The sequence below is a fragment of the Oncorhynchus masou genome, chromosome 22 (assembly GCF_036934945.1).
Source record: "Oncorhynchus masou masou isolate Uvic2021 chromosome 22, UVic_Omas_1.1, whole genome shotgun sequence".
Classification (NCBI taxonomy): domain Eukaryota; kingdom Metazoa; phylum Chordata; class Actinopteri; order Salmoniformes; family Salmonidae; genus Oncorhynchus; species Oncorhynchus masou.
In genome coordinates this window covers 31,953,924-31,976,073 of record NC_088233.1, presented here as the reverse complement: position 1 = coordinate 31,976,073, position 22,150 = coordinate 31,953,924, and the positions used below count along the sequence as shown (strand labels likewise).

The following is a 22,150-nucleotide window of genomic DNA, read 5'->3' as shown; positions in this document are numbered from 1 at the left end:
AACCCTCACAGTACTGTACAGTATGAGTGTTATACTATACATGTTGATGAAAACTAGAACCCTCACAGTACTGTACAGTATGAGTGATTATATTATACATGTTGATGAGAACTAGAACCCTCACAGTACTGTACAGTATGAGTGATTATATTATACATGTTGATGAGAACTAGAACCCTCACAGTACTGTACAGTATGAGTGATTATATTATATATGTTGATGAGAACTAGAACCCTCACAGTACTGTACAGTATGAGTGATTATATTATACATGTTGATGAGAACTAGAACCTTCACAGTACTGTACAGTATGAGTGTTATACTATACATGTTGATGAGAACTAGAACCTTCACAGTACTGTACAGTATGAGTGATTATATTATACATGTTGATGAGAACTAGAACCTTCACAGTACTGTACAGTATGAGTGATTATATTATACATGTTGATGAGAACTAGAACCCTCACAGTACTGTACAGTATGAGTGATTATATTATACATGTTGTTGAGAACTAGAACCCTCACAGTACTGTACAGTATGAGTGATTATATTATACATGTTGATGAGAACTAGAACCCTCACAGTACTGTACAGTATGAGTGATTATATTATACATGTTGATGAGAACTAGAACCCTCACAGTACTGTACAGTATGAGTGAGTATATTATACATGTTGATGAGAACTAGAACCCTCACAGTACTGTACAGTATGAGTGATTATACTATACATGTTGATGAGAACTAGAACCCTCACAGTACTGTACAGTATGAGTGATTATATTATACATGTTGATGAGAACTAGAACCCTCACAGTACTGTACAGTATGAGTGATTATACTATACATGTTGATGAGAACTAGAACCCTCACAGTACTGTACAGTATGAGTGATTATATTATACATGTTGATGAGAACTAGAACCCTCACAGTACTGTACAGTATGAGTGATTATATTATACATGTTGATGAGAACTAGAACCTTCACAGTACTGTACAGTATGAGTGATTATATTATACATGTTGATGATGGGTTTATTATTATTGCAGCCCTGGAATTTCAGGAATTAGTTTTTTGTTTCAACTTTGTAGATTAAGTAAATTATGATATGCCAAGATAAAGAAAAAATAAAGGCTATTGAAGCCAATTGCTGTGTTTCTGGTTAATTCTTGTTACATATACTTTAGTACAGTCAATAAAGTGAAAAGGTGTTATTCTTATTCTATAATGAAATACTGATTTGTATGAAAAATCATTCAAACTTCAAAGAGAAAAGTTCATAATTTATGTAATGCTCCCTGTTAATGTTTTTTAGGTCAGTGTGTTATGAGTGACAATGTACTGTATGCTTTCTGACTGAGAATTGTTGCCAGTGTTCTGGTCGAACGAGCTTATTTTGAGACATGTATGAAGGGTTTTGGTGGTTTGAGTGAGTTTTGGAGGTGAGATTAACTGTTTGGCCAAGATGCATGTTGGTGATGCAGACTGTGTGAGTTTGGAAAAAGTGGCTTCAGTATTGAAAAGTAGCAATTGAAAAAAACTGTAATATCCCACTTAGGAGAATGCCTCGGAAAGATTTTGAGAGCTGGAGAGCTCCTCTTTGTTTACGCCAATTCAGCATTGTTCACACCCTCTTCAGCCATAGCCCCACCCATCTCTTTAAAAAACGTGTAAAGAAACGCGTGGCCAACCGTCAGCATGGTTAAGCCCTCCATTATCTCAACCAATCATGACTAGCGAGGAGTGATTATGTCTCTCCCTATGTACAGTAGCTCAGGCTAAACTAGGCTCCTAATTTAACATTCACATTTACAACTCACATACAAGTTTGTAATTAAGGCACATGAAGGTTTACATGTTTAAGAAGGCATGTCTGCCAAAACGGCCTTACTGGGAAGTAGGAACTAACGTCATCCACCCCCATTGCGCTGGCGTGTCACATATGAGTGTGCATAGGAATTGGCATGACAACGACCAAAGAAATAGTTATAAATTGTACATTTGGCATGATAATGACCATAGGAGTTAAACAGATCTGGGACAAGGCTACAATGGTGGCAGATGGGATGAGTAGGCCTGGTGCCTTAACTTTGTCTTTAATCTTGGCTCGATTAGGACTGACTGTAAATGAAAGCAGTGCTTTTCTGATAGGTTCTTTTCAGTAAGACTAGCAGGGGCCTGAGCCAAGCCCAGCCCAGCCTGTGGAGCGGAGCAGGAGTAAGGGCCACCAACAGTGTGCCTGAGTGTGGTCAGTCACACACCTGCTCCCTGACACACAGTGATATCTCTGTCCACTCTGTCATCTCTCCTCTCTGTCTGTTGTGAGGGCTGTATCAGCTGATGTGGTGTCCAGCAGCTCACCTCCTCTCCTCTCCTGGGCTGTATGGATCAGTCCCATGGTTTAATCGTCCTCCTCTGTCTATCACAGTTCAATCTCCCCTCGCTCCCACTTTCACTCCCTACCGCAACTTACTCCTGATGCCTTTATAAACCTTTCTGGTCTGGTCCAGACCCCTCTGCAGCTCTCATTTCCTCCTTGCAAATACTGTGTGTGTGTGTGTGTGTGTGTGTGTGTGTGTGTGTGTGTGTGTGTGTGTGTGTGTGTGTGTGTGTGTGTGTGTGTGTGTGTGTGTGTGTGTGTGTGTGTGTGTGTGTGTGTGTGTGTGTGTGTGTGTGTGTGTGTGGGAGCTCCTTGAAGTATTGCCTGTTCTATAGCCACTCTCACTCAGTTTTACCACTGATACTACTTCAATTCAAGTCTTCAGTGCTCCAGGTTTAAAATTATTTCCACAAAATGTAATTTCTGAGCTTCGAGAGGTCGGGGGCCATTTACACTCCTTCCAGATAGGGTTTATCTTGACCATTGTATTAAATTAATGCATTTTCCTTCGTTGCTGGAGGGAGACCTGTAAATTAATTATGAAACCATATACGTTAAAATTAGCCTTTTTAGGTGTTTCCTAAAAAAAAGTGCTTTGTCATTGTGCTACCCTGTCACATAGCTGTGGCAGAAATGTTTTAACTACTGGCCAATAAATAGAATGAATGAAAGTATTTTCTGTTATCACATGGAATCCTCCTCTAATTCCTTGTCACCTCCAGAGTTGTGCTCCTAATCTGTTGGCATGGCTTGGCTCAGAGTGACTGGCAGGGGTGCAGTGGGCAGCAGTGTGTGCCAGTTAGCCCCTGGGAGTTCTCATTGACACAGCATGGCCCTGCTCCAGACCCCAGCCCCTCTGCGGACCTTGGCACCAGGTGGACAGGATATCTAGTCCTCCACCGGAGGTCCAGCTGTAGCCGCAAAATGGCCCCTCTCACTGGGACACTCTTACTCTCTCTCTCTCGCTCTCTCTCTGGCTCCAACCTCTCTCTCCCTCCCCACTCTCTCTCTTTTCTCTCTCTACCCCTCTTTGCATAGCCCCAGTGGCTTCAGAAATAAATGCCTCTCTGTCTGTTTGCCTGCTCTGTCCTGAAGCCTGGAAGTAGAATCTTTCTGCCTCTCTTGTGCTTAGAGACGAATGTTGATCATGGTATTTCTTCACTCTGGGAAAGGTGACAGAGTAATGACAGAGAAGTAAAGCCCTGTCTGCCTTGCACAGATCTGTCATTATTTATTGACCGTAAATCCCTGGGAGCCTCTCTCAGGCCTAATATCTGGTAGGAGGGACACAGAGGGGAGACAGGTTGGATTTAAGGCAGACACAATGTACCTAGACAAGCGACCAGCTCACCTGGGAAATTCAACTCATGTCCACACATGAAAATGCATGGCGATGTACAGGGAAGAGGATCACTGGAGCCTACATAGGGTACCAGTACCGAGTCGATGTGCAGGAGTACAAGGTAAATAAAGTAGATATGTACATGTAACTAGGAATAAAGTGACTAGGCAACGGGATCGATAATAAACAATGTGGGTAGCCTAGTGGTTAGAGCGTTGGACTAGTAACCGAAAGGTTGTGAGTTCAAACCCCCAAGCTGACAAGGTACAAATCTGTCATTCTGCCCTTGAACAGGCAGTTAACCCACTGTTCCCAGGCCGTCATTGAAAATAATAATATTTGTTCTTAACTGACTTGCCTGGTTAAATAAAGGAAAAATAGAAAATTGAGTAAAAAACATTTGTGCAAAAAGGGTCAATACAGATAGTCTGGATAGCTATTTAACTATCTATTTAGCAGTATTATGGCGTGGAGGTAGAAGCTGTTCAGGGTCCTGTTGGTTCCAGACTTGGTGCACCAGTATCGCTTGCTGTGCGGTAGCAGAGAGTAGCAGAGAGAATACTCTCTGCTAAACAGTCCCACAGCCAGCATGGTGATGGCTGGAACACAACACAACAGAACAGAGTCTGCTTCCAAAAGGAATGAGGCACACTGAGCACAGAGATCTGGCTGAGAAATATATCTCTTTATGTCTCTAAATAAAGAGATCATGAACATCAACATCGTGTTTAGAGTTCTTTAGCTTCAACATAATGCTCAGCTCTCGAAAGTGCCAATATATTTTGTTTGTAAAGCTGAGTAAATATGGCCATGTGGTGAGTGGTGCACAAGGCAAACACAAGCTCTGTGTTGGCCAACAAACCCTGTCACAAATCAGTAGTATCTGTAGTATGTGTGGCTGCCCTTGACCAGCACAAAAACATCCTGTGGCGTACTGCATTAGCATCGAATAGCCCCCATGATATGCAACTTTTCAGGGAAGTTAGGAACCAATATAAACAGGCAGTTAGGCAAGCTAAGGCTAGCTTTTTCAATCAGAAATTTGCATCCTGTAGCACAAACTCCACAAAGTTCTGGGACACTGTAAAGTCCATGGAGAATAAGAGCACCTCCTCCCAGCTGCCCACTGCACTGAGGCTAGAAAACACTGTCACCACTTATAAATCCACAATAATTGAGAATTTCAATAAGCATTTTTCTACGGCTGGCCATGCTTTCCACCTGGCTACCCCTACCCCGGTCAACAGCCCTGCACACCCCACAACAACTTGCCCAAACCTCCCCCATTTCTCCTTCACCCAAAACCAGATAGCTGATGTTCTGAAAGAGTTGCAAAATCTGGACCCCTACAAATCAGCTGGGCTTGACAACCCGGACCCTCTCTTTCTAAAATTATCTGCTGAAATTGTTGCAACCCCTATTACTAGCCTGTTCAACCTCTTTTGTATTGTCTGAGATCCCCAAAGATTGGAGAGCTGCCGCGGTCATCCCCCTCTTCAAAGGGGGAGACACTCTAGACCCAAACTGTTACAGACCTATATCAATTCTACCCTGCCTTTCTAAGGTCTTCGAAAGCCAAGTTAACAAACAGATCACCGACCATTTCGAATCCCACCATACCTTCTCCGCTATGCAATCTGGTTTCCGAGCTAGTCATGGGTGCACCACAGCCACACTCAAGGTCCTAAACGATATCATAACCGCCATCGATAAAAGACAATACTGTGCAGCCGTATTCATCGACCTGGCCAAGGCTTTCAACTCTGTCAATCACCACATTCTTATCGGCAGACTCAACAGCCTTGGTTTCTCAAATGACTGCCTCGCCTGGTTCACCAACTACTTCTCTGATAGAGTTCTGTGCGAAATCGGAGGGCCTGTTGTCCGGACCTCTGCCAGTCTCTATGGGGGTGCCACAGGGTTCAATTCTCAGTCTGACTATTTTCTCTGTATACATCAATGATGTCGTTCTTGCTGCTGGTGATTCTCTGATCCACCTCTACGCAGACGACACCATTCTGTATACTTCTGGCCCTTCTTTGGACACTGTGTTAACTAACCTCCAGACGAGCCTCAATGCCATACAACACTCCTTCCGTGGCCTCCAACTGCTCTTAAATGCAAGTAAAACTAAATGCATGCTCTTCAACCAATAGCTTCCCGCACCTGCCCACCTGTCCAGCATCAGTACTCTGGATGGTTCTGACTTTGTAACATTCATCTTCGTCCTCCTCTGACGAGGAGTAAGAAATGTCAGACCAATGTGCAGCGTGGTAAGTGTCCATAATTTAATAAAGCAAAATGAACACTGAACAAAAACAATAAACAACAACAAAACAGTCCCGTAAGGTGAATGACAAAAACACTAAACAGGAAATATTCACCCACAACTCAAAAGTGAAACCAGGCTACCTAAATATGGTTCTCAATCAGGGACAATGATAAACAGCTGCCTCTGATTGAGAACCATACCAGGCCAAACATAGAAATCCCAAATTATAGAACAAGGAACATAGACAACCCACTCAACTCACGCCCTGACCATACTCAAACAAAGACATAACTAAAAGAACTAAGGTCAGAACGTGACAGACTTAGAATATGTGGACAATTACAAATACCTAGGTGTCTGGTTAGACTGTAAACTCTTGTTCCAGACTCACATTAAACATCTCCAATCCAAAATCAAATCTAGAATCTGCTTCCTATTTCGCAACAAAGCTTCCTTCACTCATGCTGCCAAACATACCCTCGTAAAACGGACTATCCTACCGATCCTTGAGTTTGGCGATGTCATGCCTCCAACACTCTACTCAGCAAATTGGATGCAGTCTATCACAGTGCCATCCGTTTTGTCACCACCACTGCGACCTGTATGCTCTCGTTGGCTGGCCCTCGCTTCATATTCCTCGAAAACCCACTAGCTCCACGTCATCTATAACTCTTTGCTAGGTAAAGCTCCGCCTTTTCTCAGCTTACTGGTCACCATAGCAGCACTCAACCGTAGCACATGCTCCAGCAGATATATTTCACTGGTCACCCCCAAAGCCTATTCCTCCTTTGGCTGCCTTTCCTTCAAGTTCTCTGCTGCCAATGACTGGAACAAATTGCAAAAATCACTGAAGCTGGAGACTCATATCTCCCTCTCTAACGTTAGCATCAGCGGTCAGAGCAGCTCACAGATCACTGCATCTGTACGTAGACCACCTGTAAATTGCTCATCTAACTACCTCATCCCCATATTGTTATTTATTTATTGCTCCTTTGCACCCCAGTATCTCTACTTGCACATTCATCTTCTGCACATCTATCACTCCAGTGTTTAAATGCTAAGTTGTAATTACTTCGCCATTACGGCCTATTTATTGCCTTACCTCCCTAATCTTACTTCATTTGCACACAATGTATATACACTGTAGATTTTTTTCCCTATTGTGTTATTGACTGTATGTTTGTTTATTCCATGTGTACCTCTGTGTTGTTGCTTGTGTGGCACTGCTTTGTTTTATCTTGGGCAGATCACAGTTGTAAATGACAACTTGTTCTCAACTGGCCTACCTGGTTAAATAAAGATGAAATAAAAAATAAAAAATGTGTGTGGATGTGTTTTGTATGTATTTGTGCCTGATTGGAACGCTGCCTTCTGCTGGCTGAAACAGAGTCGAACACATGGTAGAAAGCATTTCTCAACGACTTCACCATTGAGGTTTCAAAGAGAACTAATACAATTAAATACATTTCCATCTCTGATTTGCATATCATGACATTCAGCTTTGTTTCTGCATTCCTCCCCCCTTCTGGTGTCAGGTCTAACTGGCTGAAGCCATGCTGTGGGCGGAGGGCAGCCCTATGGCAGGTATGTCTGCTGAGTGCAGGCTTCAACTGTTTCCTGGTAGCTTGTGTCATCCTGGTGGTCGTGCTGCTGTGTCTGGAGCTGCTCATCGACACCAAGCTTCTGCAGTGTGAGTGACCCTGGACCTGTCTCTGTATTAGAACCTGGATCTCGGCTTATAGATACATGAACATTTGAGTTACTTGCACATATCTTCAATTGTGATTCGACCCTTAGTGAAGTTAAAACACACAAAACAGCTGTGGAATTTGTGTTATGTTGGAATTTGGAATTTACAAAAATGCACATCTGTTATTAGGAATATGGCTAATGTTGGCACTAGGTCTGTTGTACAATAAATACAGTACCTATTATTACAAAGTGACAGGTCCAGGACCTGGGGCTGTGATCTCTCCTCTATAATATCAGCATCATTAGTATTCCTCAGTAAACAGTGACACGTCCAGGACCTGGGGCTGGGACCTCTCCTCTATAATATCAGCATCATTAGTATTTCTCAGTAAACAGTGACAGTGACAGGTCCAGGACCTGGGGCTGTGACCTCTCCTCTATAGCATCAGCATCATTAGTATTCCTCAGTAAACAGTGACAGTGACAAGTCCAGGACCTGGGGCTGTGACCTCTCCTCTATAATATCAGCATCATTAGTATTTCTCAGTAAACAGTGACAGGTCCAGGACCTGGGGCTGGGACCTCTCCTCTATAATATCAGCATCATTAGTATTCCTCAGTAAACAGTGACACGTCCAGGACCTGGGGCTGGGACCTCTCCTCTATAATATCAGCATCATTAGTATTCCTCAGTAAACAGTGACACGTCCAGGACCTGGGGCTGGGACCTCTCCTCTATAATATCAGCATCATTAGTATTCCTCAGTAAACAGTGACAGTGACAGGTCCAGGGACTGGGGCTGTGACCTCTCCTCTATAATATCAGCATCATTAGTATTCCTCAGCAAACAGTGACAGGTCCAGGACCTGGGGCTGGGACCTTTCCTCTATAATATCAGCATCATTAGTATTCCTCAGTAAACAGTGACAGTGACAGGTCCAGGGACTGGGGCTGTGACCTCTCCTCTATAATATCAGCATCATTAGTATTCCTCAGCAAACAGTGACAGGTCCAGGACCTGGGGCTGTGACCTCTCCTCTATAATATCAGCATCATTAGTATTCCTCAGTAAACAGTGACAGGTGGTCCAATGCCACTGTGACCTATAGCACATGGAAATGACCTCATCTGCATCATCTTGCTCTGGAGAAGGAGGTGGTTGTCCTCATCTTTCATGGGTTACAGTCAGGAGTCCCCACCTCTGTGGTGTCACAAGCTCTATGAACGATGCTAGGGCGATATGGGTTACAAGTCAATATGGCTGTATCTTAACGTATTCAAGTCTTAACAAGTTCCTGGAGGCAGATTGAAGAGACAGAACGGTTGGGAGGTAAAGTAAGACAAATAAATGGGGAGAGAGAGGTTGTCTGTCTGCTGGGTGAATGTACAGAGAGAGGGAGGGATGGAGGAAGATTAACGGACTGATTGACAGATCAGTGAGCACAACAAATAAAGACAGAAGGGAAGAGGTGCTTGAAGAGAAATGCTGTAGCTGACAGCCTAATGTAGTACGATTAGGCTGATGAATAGGCATGAAGTCAGACAAACCTGTGCATGCACATCTTTGTCTATATAATATATACAGTATATATACAGTGCATTCGGAAAGTATTCAGACCCCTTGACCTTTTACACAATTTGTTACGTTACAGCCTTATTCTAAATTGGATTAAATATAGGTTTTTAGACATTTTAGACATTTTTTTAGACATTTTTGCAAATGTATTAAAATAAAAACAGAAATACCTTATTTACATAAGTATTCAGACCCTTTCCTATGAGACTTGAAATTGAGCTTAGGTGCATCCTATTTCCATTGATCATCCTTGAGATGTTTCTACAACTTGATTGGAGTCCACCTGTGGTAAATTCAATTGATTGGACATGATTTGGAAAGGCACAAACGTTTCTATATAATGTCCCACAGTTGACAGTACATGTCAGAGCAAAAACCAAGCGGTCGAAGCAATTGTCCGTAGAGCTCCGAAACAGGGAGCCAAGGCACAGATCTGGGGAAGGGTACAAACATTTCTGCAGCATTGAAGGTCCCCAGGAACACAATGGCCTCCATCATTCTTAAATGGAAGAAGTTTGGAACCATCAAAAGACTCTTCCTGGAGCTGGCCACCCGGCCAAACTGAGCAATTTGCAAAAATGTCTAAAAACCTGTTTTTGCTTTATCATTATGGGGTATTGTGTGTAGATTGATGACGGAAAAAAAACTTTGTAATCGATTTTAGAATAAGGCTGTAATGTAACAAAATTTGGAATAAGTCAAGAGGTCTGAATACTCTCCGAATGCACTGCATATGCCATTTAACAGACAATTTTATCCAAAGCAAACTACAGTCAAGTGTGTATACATTTTATTTATAAGCAGTCCTGGGAATCAAACCCACTATCCTGGCATTAACAATGGCCCTGCTCTACACACTGAGCTACAGAGGGCTATGTGTCTGTGCTTGGGTCTGTCTCCAGGATTTACCAAATGATCTGAACCCTGAGTAAACTAGTCATCTTGAAATGGTGTCTCTGCTGTGCTGTCTTCACAGTTAACAACGCGTTCCAGTTTGCCAGCATCATCCACTGGATCAGCCTGGCCATTCTGTCTGTGTTCTTCACTGAGGTGAGCCACTCTCCCTCTCTCTCTCTCGCTCTCTCCCCCACAGTCACCACAGTGGCAGCAGGCTCATTTAAAGCTGATGTAGCGGAGGGTTGATTTAATGCTCTAGTGTGCTATAGTTGATTGAGACAAAGGTGAGCTAGAGAGGTGCAGTGGTGTATTCTGATTACAACGCCCTATTAAGCCCTGGCCTTTCTTTTATCAACACTTATCGACTTATTAGAGCGTTGGTCAATGTACTCTTGGTCCATTACATACAGTATATTGTTAAACGTAAACACAGCTATTTAATTTGCTCCTAATGTTTGTTCACAGCGTTACAGCCTCCTCTATCTCACTCATTCTGATACTATTTCCCTTCACAACTTGCTGTGACTGTTAATTGCTCTTGATGTATTACGTTTAGTCAACACAATCACTTTGATCTAAAATGCAGATAGAGCTTTTCTGTTCCACCGTAGCTTTTAACTAGCGCCAGAGCCTCAGATAAACCCTATTGATTACCGTTTCCTCAGGCCTAGCAGTTTATTTGTGTAGTTCTCTGTTCACTGGTCTGCTGCTCTATTTGGTTGAGAAACAGTACTGTGGTTCTTCCATTAAAAGTTGTGGCGTACTGCAGCACAGCTTGCGGGGTGCCGCAGAATTCTATGACAAGTTATTTATGTGTCAGCCATTGTTGCCAGAATGATGCAATTTACCACAATCTGCCACCATCTACCATGTGTATGTGTTTTAGTTATCAATGCAAGCTAACCCTTAGTGATTCATGTAAGTATTGGCTGTGGCAGGACAGCTTCTGCTCAGGTGGAATCCTGAATATGTAAAAAGAAAGGAGGAGTGCAGTGGCCTTCTGCAGCCCCTGATGAGTCAGCTGCAGCTGGTGCAGTGTGTGTCTCTAATTGTTTGAAGGAAATCTGACCGCTGTGGCAGTGAACTGTAGGAGTATGTCATTGATGAATTGCTGGTGGATAGATGAAAGAGAACTGAATCACAACTGCAATTCACTTTTGCTGGGACATTAGTATTTTTAGGGGTGTATTTACAATTAAAGGAAATGTATTCTATTGCTATGGTTCTCTTCCCCAATCCTTTTTACCCTTTCCCTCCCTATCTCCCTCCCCCACTCTCTCAGACGGTGTTCAGAATTGTGGTGCTGGGGATCTGGGATTACATCGAGAACAAAGTGGAGGTAAGCTCCCTGGGGCGCCATCCTGAGGTGGGGTTCGGAGCAGCCCACCACTTCCACAGCAATATTATTCTCCAAATGTCAGACCTCTGACTGGAAACCACCCACAGGCCTGGAGGGAATGTTCTGAAACTTGGATATGTACAGTGGGGCAAAAAAGTATTTAGTCAGCCACCAATTGTGCAAGTTCTCCCACTTAAAAAGATGAGAGAGGCCTGTAATTTTCATCATAGGTTCACTTCAACTATGACAGACAAAATGAGAAAAATGAATCCAGAAAATCACATTGTAGGATTTTGAATGAATTTATTTGCAAATTATGGTGGAAAATAAGTATTTGGTCAATAACAAAAGTTTATCTCAATACTTTGTTACAGTGCCTTGCGAAAGTATTCGGCCCCCTTGAACTTTGAATAATTTTGCACGCCCAATTTTTCAGTTTTTGATTGTTAAAAAAGTTTGAAATATCCAATAAATGTCGTTCCACTTCATGATTGTGTCCCACTTGTTGTTGATTCTTCACAAAAAAATACAGTTTTATATCTTTATGTTTGAAGCCTGAAATGTGGCAAAAGGTCGCAAAGTTCAAGGGGGCCGAATACTTTCGCAAGGCACTGTATATACCCTTTGTTGGCAATGACAGAGGTCAAACGTTTTCTGTAAGTCTTCACAAGGTTTTCACACACTGATGCTGGTATTTTGGCACATTCCTCCATGCAGATCTCCTCTAGAGCAGTGATGTTTTGGGGCTGTTGCTGGGCAACACGGACTTTCAACTCCCTCCAAAGATTTTCTATGGGGTTGAGATCTGGAGACTGGCTAGGCCACTTCAGGACCTTGAAATGCTTCTTACGAAGCCACTCCTTCATTGCCCGGGCGGTGTGTTTGGGATCATTGTCATGCTGAAAGACCCAGCCATGTTTCATCTTCAATGCCCTTGCTGATGGAAGGAGGTTTTCACTAAAAATCTCACGATACATGGCCCCATTCATTCTTTCCTTCACACGGATCATTCGTCCTGGTCCCTTTGCAGAAAAACAGCCCCAAAGCATGATGTTTCGACCCCCATGCTTCACAGTAGGTATGGTGTTCTTTGGATGCAACTCAGCATTCTTTGCACTCCAAACACGGCAAGTTGAGTTTTTACCAAAAAGTTATATTTTGGTTTCATCTGACCATATGACATTCTCCCAATCTTCTTCTGTATCATCCAAATGCTCTCTAGCAAACTTCAGACGGGCTTGGACATGTACTGGCTTAAGCAGGGGGACACGTCTGGCACTGCAGGATTTGAGTCCCTGGCGGCGTAGTGTGTTACTGATGGTAGGCTTTGTTACTTTGGTCCCAGCTCTCTGCAGGTCATTCACTAGGTCCCCCCGTGTGGTTCTGGGATTTTTGCTCACCGTTCTTGTGATCATTTTGACCCCACGGGGTGAGATCTTGCGTGGAGCCCCAGATCGAGGGAGATTATCAGTGGTCTTGTATGTCTTCCATTTCCTAATAATTGCTCTCACAGTTGATTTCTTCAAACCAAGCTGCTTACCTATTGCAGATGCAGTCTTCCCAGCCTGGTGCAGGTCTACAATTTTGTTTCTGGTGTCCTTTGACAGCTCTTTGGTCTTGGCCATTGTGGAGTTTGGAGTGTGATTGTTTGAGGTTGTGGACATGTGTCTTTTATACTGATAACAAGTTCAAACAGGTGCCATTAATACAGGTAACGAGTGGAGGACAGAGGAGCCTCTTAAAGAATAAGTTACAGGTCTGTGAGAGCCAGAAATCTTGCTTGTTTGTAGGTGACCAAATACTTATTTTCTACCATAATTTGCAAATAAATTCATAAAAAATCCTACAATGTAATCTGGATTTTTTTTCTAATTTTGTCTGTCATAGTTGTACATGTTTTTTCATTCAAATATTGTCTTCTTGCTAATATCTTTGTGTGTGTGCTTGTGTGTAGGTGTTTGACGGTGCAGTCATTGTCCTGTCCCTGGCCCCCATGGTGGCCTCAACGGTGGCCAACGGCCCTAGCAGTCCCTGGGACGCCATCGGCCTCATCATCACCCTGCGCATCTGGAGGGTCAAGAGGATCATTGATGGTGAGGCTGGGAGGGCCTGAGGGTAGATGTATGGGGTGCAAAGGGTGGATGAATACAGTCTCCTCTGTGTCATGTCCTTAACTGTCAGGTCACAGAGATGCGACAACAATATTTCTGCAGCTCCACCCTTATGGATGTTATTATCCTAACTGGTTTTTTACTGAGCTTTACGGATTTTTTTTTACCATGCATATTACCAACCACAATCAATACTTGCTTTACAACACTATGACAAATACATACATAATCTGATACAGATACACACACGTTGTACTGTTTCTTGAGTCTAAGCTGTTTTTAATTGTTACGCCCTCTTGTGGAAGTTCCATGTTTCACATGCACACACATGTACAATGATTGATTTAAGACAGGAAACATATTTTTCTTACTGATCATAATCCATCTTATGTGGCCTACTACTGATATTAAAAAAAAAAAAGTTATGTCAGTGTGACTGTTTATCCCTACAAAGCAGTCTCTATAACAGTCTGCCCTGTGTTCTGTCCCAGCCTACGTGCTGCAGGTGAAGGTGGAGATGGAGATGGAGAACCAGCAGTATGAGAAGGCCAAAGCTGTCAGGGAGGAGCAGCTGGAGAGACTCACCCAGATCTGCCAGGAGCAGGCAGTATGTTCACACAACTGTCGAACGAGTTACCGTTACCTGTCATTGACCAGTAGAGGGAAGCAAAGTGCCAGAAATAATTGCTAAAATAACACATTCAAATTCACACACATATTAGTGGAATAACCAAACCTTTAATCTGACAAACACTGAATTTTGTCACACTGACCCTTTGAATACATAAATAGATCACATATCCTTAATAGGAGATACTATCAGGCTCTGTATTCAGTCATAATGATTCACAACATTCCTGTTATTCCCATCCTGGGATTTCCATTCAGGAAAATTCTAAAGTCACATTTGTCCATGTAATATAGTAAAGCTGAGGGCTTATGACTGTCACTGTACAACCCTGCTGGGTCCTGTTGACCCAAGAGGGAAAAGGTTTATGTTCTAACCATTAGAGCGGATCTGTAATATGTACATACGTATATGTCATCTATTTATGTGTGCAATGGTCAGTGTGATACAAGTCAGGGTTTGGCAATATAGCCAACAGCTACCAGTAATGTAGTTAGTGGATGAGATACAGTGTGTGGACGTTAGGGCCAGAGCTCTTAAAGGGTATTTAGGTGTTTGTATGCAAGGATAACACATGTATGTTCTCCCTTTGTCCTCCCCCCCTTCTTTCTCTTTCTCTCTCTCACTCTGTCTTTCTTTCTCACACTCTTTCCTTCTTTCTCTCACTCTCTCTTTCTCGTTCACTCTCTATTAGTTTGAGATCAGGCAGCTGCGGGCCCACCTGGCTCAGCAGGACTTGGACCTGGTAGCAGAGCGAGAGGCTGCCATGCAGATCCACCATGTGTGGGGCAAGCAGAGCAGCAGCTTCCAGGAGGTGGACGGCCTGGCCCCTGGGGGCCCCGATCAGCGAGGCCAGGCTAAAGCCAGGGAGGCAGCAGCCCCTAGAGGTACCACACCCTGATCCTACATTTACATTACATTAACATTTAAGTCATTTAGCAGACGCTCTTATCCAGAGCGACTTACAAATTGGTGAATTCACCTTCTGACATCCAGTGGAACAGCCACTTTACAATAGTGCATCTAAATCATTTAAGGGGGGGGGGGTGAGAAGGATTACTTTATCCTATCCTAGGTATTCCTTGAAGAGGTGGGGTTTCAGGTGTCTCCGGAAGGTGGTGATTGACTCCGCTGTCCTGGCGTCGTGAGGGAGTTTGTTCCACCATTGGGGGGCCAGAGCAGCAAACAGTTTTGACTGGGCTGAGCGGGAACTGTACTTCCTCAGTGGTAGGGAGGCGAGCAGGCCAGAGGTGGATGAACGCAGTGCCCTTGTTTGGGTGTAGGGCCTGATCAGAGCCTGGAGGTACTGCGGTGCCGTTCCCCTCACAGCTCCGTAGGCAAGCACCATGGTCTTGTAGCGGATGCGAGCTTCAACTGGAAGCCAGTGGAGAGAGCGGAGGAGCGGGGTGACGTGAGAGAACTTGGGAAGGTTGAACACCAGACGGGCTGCGGCGTTCTGGATGAGTTGTAGGGGTTTAATGGCACAGGCAGGGAGCCCAGCCAACAGCGAGTTGCAGTAATCCAGACGGGAGATGACAAGTGCCTGGATTAGGACTTGCACTAGCATTACATCAGAATACTGCAGATTGTCCCATCAAGATAAAACAATGTCATAGGGTTCTATCTCTAGGGATTGCCTGCTGGCTGTGGTTTTTACCACAGAGGGTCTCTCTTGAAGCCAGGGGAATAGAGGGATGCCTTGGCCAAGTCAGATCAGATTTTCCAGGAAAAGTGGCCGAATGAACAGCGTGCTCTGTGCTTTGGGTCATGTTTGTTAAACAGGTTGGCTGGGTCGAAAAGAAGTTCTCCGTTCACCTGGAAACCACAACAGACATCTAACAAACCACACCAGATTCCAGGGAGGATAGAATAGTAGAGTACTGTACAAGGAAAATAATTCCACAAGAACAGCAGCCTGATGGGATGCCTACAGTGTGGGACCTCTGAGTCGGAGACCTCAGTGCTATGGGAGTGCTGTTTGAATGAGGACAAGATCCTCTATGTAAATATGCACTCCCCTCCGTGTTTATTTGGACAGTGAAGCACTTTATGTGTTTAGTCCCCTCCCCAATGGGCTCCCGGTCTAAGGCACTACATCTTAGTGCAAGAGATGTCACTACAGTCCCTGGATGATGCAGATGCTAAGCTACAGGACTGTTTTACTAGCACAGACTGGAATATGTTCCGGGATTCTTCCTATGACATTGAGGAGTACACCACATCAGTCATTGGCTTCATCAATAAGTGCATCGATGACGTCGACCCCACATTGACTGTACATATATACCCCAACCAGAAGCCATGGATTACAGGCAACATCCTCACTGAGCTAAAGGCTAGAGCTGCCGCTTTTAAGGAGCGGGACTCTAACCCGGAAGCTTATAAGAAATCCCGCTATGCCCTCCAACGAACCATCAAACAGGCAGTATCAATACAGGACTAAGATCGAATTGTACTACACCGGCTCCGATGCTGGTTAGATGTGACAGGGCTTGCAAACCATTACAGACTACAAAGGGAAGCACAGCCGAGAGCTGCCCTGTGACACAAGCCTACCAGACGAGCTAAACTACTTCTATGCTCGCTTCGAGGCAAATAACACTGAAACATGCATGAGAGCACCAGCTGTTCCGGACGACTGTGTGATCACACTCTCTGCAGCCGATGTGAGTAAGGCCTTTAAACAGGTCAACATTCACAAGGCCGAAAGGACCAGGCGGATTACCAGGATGTGTACTGCAAGCATGCGCTGACCAACTGGCAAATGTCTTCACTGACATTTTCAACCTCTCCCTGTCCACGTCTGTAATACCAAAATGATTTAAGCAGTCCACCATAGTCCCTGAGCCACACTAAGGTAATCTGCCTAAATGACTACATGAGTAGCACTCATGTCTGTAGCCATGAAGTGCTTTGAAAGTCTGGTCATGGCTCACAACACCATTAACCCAAGAACCCTAGACTCACTCCAATTTGCATACCGCCCTAACAGATCCACAGATGATGCAATGTCTATTTCACTCCACACTGGCCTTTCCCACCTGGACTGAAGGAACACCAGTGTGAGAATGCTATTCATTGACTATAGCTCAGCGTTCAACACCATGATGTCTTCAAAAGCTCATCACTAAGCTAAGGACCCTGGGACTAAACATTTCCTTCTGCAACTGGATCCTGGACTTCCTGACGGGCCGCCCCAGGTGGTAAGGGTAGGTAACAACACATCCGCCATGCTGATCCTCAACACAGGGGCCCCTCAGGGGTGCGTGCTCAGTCCCCTCTTGTACTCCCTGTTCACTCATAACTGCATGGTCAGGCACGACTCCATCACCATCATTATGTTTGCGATGACACAACAGTGGTAGGTTTGATCACCGACAACAACGAGACAGCCTATAGGGAGGTCAGAGAGCTGGCCGTGTGATGCCAGAACAACAACCTCTCCCTCAACGTGATCAAGACAAAGGAGATGATTGTGGACTACAGGAAAAGGAGGACCGAGCACGCCCCCATTTTGATTGACAGGGCTGTAGTGAAGCAGGTTGAGAGCTTCAAGTTCCTTGGTGTCCACATCACAAACAAATTAACATTGTCCAAGCACACCAAGACAGTCTTGAAGAGGGCACAACAAAACCTATTCCCCCGCAGGAGACTGAAAAGATTTGGCATGGGTCCTCAGATCCTCATAAGGTTCTACAACTGCAGCAGCGAGAGCATCCTGACTGGTTGCATCACTGCCTGGTTTGGCAACTGCTCTGCCTCCGACTGCAAGGCCCTACAGAGGGTAGTGCGTATGGCCCAGTACATCACTGGGGACAAGCTTCCTGCCATCCAGGACCTCTATACCAGGTGGTGTCAAAAGATGGCCCTAAAAATTGTCAAGACTCCAGCTGGTGCCCCCGCACATTTACTCTGTACCGGTACCCCCTGTATATTGTCTCGCTATTGTTATTTTACTGCTGCTCTTTAACTACTTGTTACTTTTAATTCTTATTCATGTTTTTTAAACTGCATTGTTGGTTAGGGGCTTGTAAGTAAACATTTCACTGTAAGGTCTACACCTGTTGTATTTGGCGCATGTGACTAATAAAATTAGATTTGGTTCGAATCTAGGCTGAATCACATCCGGCCGTGATTGGGAGTCCCATAGGGAGGCGCACAATTGGCCCAGTGTCGTCCAGGTTTGGCCGGGGTAGGCCATCATTGTAAATAAGAATTTGTTCTTCACTGACTTGCCTAGTTAAATAAAACAAATTGAAGGTGTCTTAAGTGTTTGGACAAATTCACTTATAGTGTATTACATTTAGTCAAAAGTGTAGTATTTGGTCCCATATCCCTAGCCCGTAATAACTACATCAAGCTTGTGATTCAACAAAGTCGTTGGATGTATTTGTAGTTTTTTGGTTGTGTTTTAGATTACGTTGTGCCCAATATAAATGAATGGTAAATAATGTTTTGAGTCATTTTGGAGTCACTTTTATTGTAAATAAGAATGGTGGATGCTTCGATGATTAAGGATAATAATGAATGAATAGTGAATAATGATGAGGGAGAAAGTTACAGATGCACAAAGATCATGCTAACCTCTCACCATTACCAGTAACGGGATGATATTTATGCCTCTGTAAATTTCTCACTCATCATTAATCACAATTGATTCATTATTATCCGTAAGAATGGTGGCATCCACATTAACATAGAAGTGTTAAGAAACATATTCAATTCTTTTTACAATAAAATGACCCCAAAATGATACAATACATTATTTTCTATTGGGCGCAACATAATCTGAAACAGCACCAAAACAAACTGTAAATGCATACAACAAGTTTGCAGAGTCACAAGCTGGATGTAGTCATTGTGTGCTAGGAATATTTTAACAAATACAAAAATGTTGACAACATTTTATACACTATAAATACATTTTTCCAAATAGTTATGACACCTTCAAATGGGGGGACTAGATGCATAGTGCTTTCATTTCTAAATGGTAAAACAGATCTATGAAAACACCCTCAAATAAAAGGTGCCATTCTATACTGTCGCCTCAAATAAAACATTTGATTTCAAATGCAAAATGCTGGAGCATAGAGCCAAATTAGCTTCACTGTCCAAATGAATATATAGGGGAGTGTATCTGTAAACCAAGAGATTGGTTTAAAAAGATGTCGCACTTCTGTATGATGACCATTGTATCTAACCTAGGCCAGGATTCAATCCGATCGTGGATTATAGGCATTGCTGCTTATAAAGGTTATGTATTATGTATAAAGTTTATGTATCAAAAAAACAGTCAAAATCATGTTTTTCATAAAATGTGATGATATTTGAAGAAAACCAGATCAAAGTATGATGACGAATGACTGTTGCTTCTTCATTGATAAAGTTTGATCATAAAGTTACTGGTCCCCTCCCCATGTCAAACACTTGGATACGTGGACAAGGTAACATCACCTTAATCTCATTTTAATACACCAATGGTAAAATTATATTATTTTGTCTAATTGAAATAAATTCCGCCTAGTAACCAATTTAAGAAAGCTGTGATTGCAGAGGGGCGTGGTTTATATAGCAAGATAGCTACTCTACTGGTTCCAAAATGTGACTGTAGGGTGTCAGCAAATATAATTAAATCTTTACCATATTGATCTATGGCAAATATACTTATATGTTTCCCCTTTCGTCTGTGTCTGGTGTTCGCTAGTTACTGTCTAGCTAGGTCATCTGTGTCTGGTGTTAGCTAGTTACTGGTTAGCTGGGTCTTCATCTGTGTCTGGTGTTAGCTAGTTACTGGTTAGCTAGGTCTTCATCTGTGTCTGGTGTTACCTAGTTACTGCTTAGCTGGGTCTTCATCTGTGTCTGGTGTTACCTAGTTACTGTTTAGCTGGGTCTTCATCTGTGTCTGGTGTTAGCTAGTTACTGGTTAGCTGGGTCTTCATCTGTGTCTGGTGTTACCTAGTTACTGGTTAGCTGGGTCTTCATCTGTGTCTGGTGTTAGCTAGTTACTGGTTAGCTGGGTCTTCATCTGTGTCTGGTGTTACCTAGTTACTGGTTAGCTGGGTCTTCATCTGTGTCTGGTGTTAGCTAGTTACTGGTTAGCTGGGTCTTCATCTGTGTCTGGTGTTACCTAGTTACTGGTTAGCTAGGTCTTCATCTGTGTCTGGTGTTAGCTAGTTACTGGTTAGCTGGGTCTTCATCTGTGTCTGGTGTTAGCTAGTTACTGGTTAGCTGGGTCTTCATCTGTGTCTGGTGTTAGCTAGTTACTGGTTAGCTAGGTCTTCATCTGTGTCTGGTGTTAGCTAGTTACTGGTTAGCTGGGTCTTCATCTGTGTCTGGTGTTAGCTAGTTACTGGTTAGCTGGGTCTTCATCTGTGTCTGGTGTTACCTTGTTACTGGCTAGCTGGGTCTTTATCTGTGTCTGGTGTTAGCTAGTTACTGGCTAGCTAGGTCTTCATCTGTGTCTGGTGTTCGCTAGTTACTGGTTAGCTGGGTCTTCATCTGTGTCTGGTGTTAGCTAGTTACTGGTTAGCTGGGTCTTCATCTGTCTCTGGTGTTACCTAGTTACTGGTTAGCTGGGTCTTCATCTGTCTCTGGTGTTAGCTAGTTACTGGTTTGCTGGGTCTTCATCTGTCTCTGGTGTTAGCTAGTTACTGGTTTGCTGGGTCTTCAACCAGCATGGAACAAAGGAGGGGGGAGGGTCTTTCAAAACTCTGACAGTTGTCATGACAACACATTCGTCAGTACTGCTGTGAACTGCATCACAAGAGACATATCAAACAGGAATGTATTAATCAAATTGGCATCATTGAAGCAATTTCAATGTTTTTTTAGTTGCTTTGTGTATCAACAAATTAGTTGCTCACTGCATCCAAGTTGCTTGACATAGGAGTTTCAAAGAGCTGTCAGTGTAGGCGAGCTCTTCAATATAAGCTCCCTGCCCACTCAACCTGTCTCTTCAAACTTCCTGGTAGTTAGCCATGAGAGAAAAAGTACTTTTCAGAATGACTTTTCAGGGCCTTTTAATGGCAATTTCCAATTGTTTTTCATTGCCTTTAAAAGCCGCCTCGCCTATAGCCCGCCATCGGATTTAATCATGAGGAGAACATCCGCCTAAACCTACTGTTTGTTTTCATGTCTCAGGAGAAGGAAGGCAGGGTGACTGGCATACATACTGGCATGGGGGTACTGAAATATTATCAAAACATAAGTCTTTAAAATTCTGAACAAACACTCCAATGAATACAGGAGCCATAAAACTTTCAAAGGGAGACAGATCATAAGTTGCAGGAGACAGGAGAAACAAAGCACTTTCCTTTAGTAAAGACATAAATCACCCTGCTCCTCTCTCTGCTATATATCTGAGGTTTCACAGAGAGGCTGTGTCAGACTGCAGCCTTTTAAGTGGTCCTCACATGCTCATGTGTTATTAATCGCAGAGTGATTGTCTCTGACGCCACATTTTAGTCCGAGCATCCCCTGCCTTCTTGGAAGAAACATAAATAAAACCCATCTGTCTAGTGGTCCTGAGGGAATGGGGATGGCACTTAGAGGTAAACTGTGACAGGTCAGAGATGCCAGCCACAGGCCCTTCTACCCACCACCTCACCTCTTTTTACATTCCTTACCTTGCTTCCTATGTGTTCAACCTTCTGGTCAGGAATATCTGACTGATGCATTCTGGGAGATCTTTACAGAACAAACATGGGAATAGACTGTCACAAGCTCTATTAGATAAGGGTACCAAACATCTAACTCATTCAGTTGTTTAAGAAAAAGTACATACCTATTTTGTTTCTTATTTCTTTCAGATCATGTAGTTCAAGATGACATGAACAACTACATCAGCCAGTACTACAGTGAGGCAAGCAGTGGTAAGAATAAACAATTGTCTACACCCTCACAGGTT

The 22,150-nt window shown here is 43.5% G+C and overlaps 1 protein-coding gene across 1 annotated transcript in view; it reads left to right on the top strand.

Annotated features, from left to right (window-relative positions):
* The window catches only part of LOC135509348 (transmembrane protein 266-like), a 59,917-nt gene that overhangs the window by 36,083 nt on the left and 1,684 nt on the right, over window positions 1-22,150 (top strand). Inside the window, exons 4-10 of the mRNA XM_064929913.1 lie at window positions 7,536-7,690; window positions 10,246-10,319; window positions 11,449-11,505; window positions 13,460-13,598; window positions 14,108-14,223; window positions 14,939-15,131; window positions 22,053-22,115. Of these exons, the coding sequence (XP_064785985.1) occupies window positions 7,536-7,690; window positions 10,246-10,319; window positions 11,449-11,505; window positions 13,460-13,598; window positions 14,108-14,223; window positions 14,939-15,131; window positions 22,053-22,115 (797 nt within the window). The remainder of the gene's footprint in view (window positions 1-7,535; window positions 7,691-10,245; window positions 10,320-11,448; window positions 11,506-13,459; window positions 13,599-14,107; window positions 14,224-14,938; window positions 15,132-22,052; window positions 22,116-22,150) is intronic.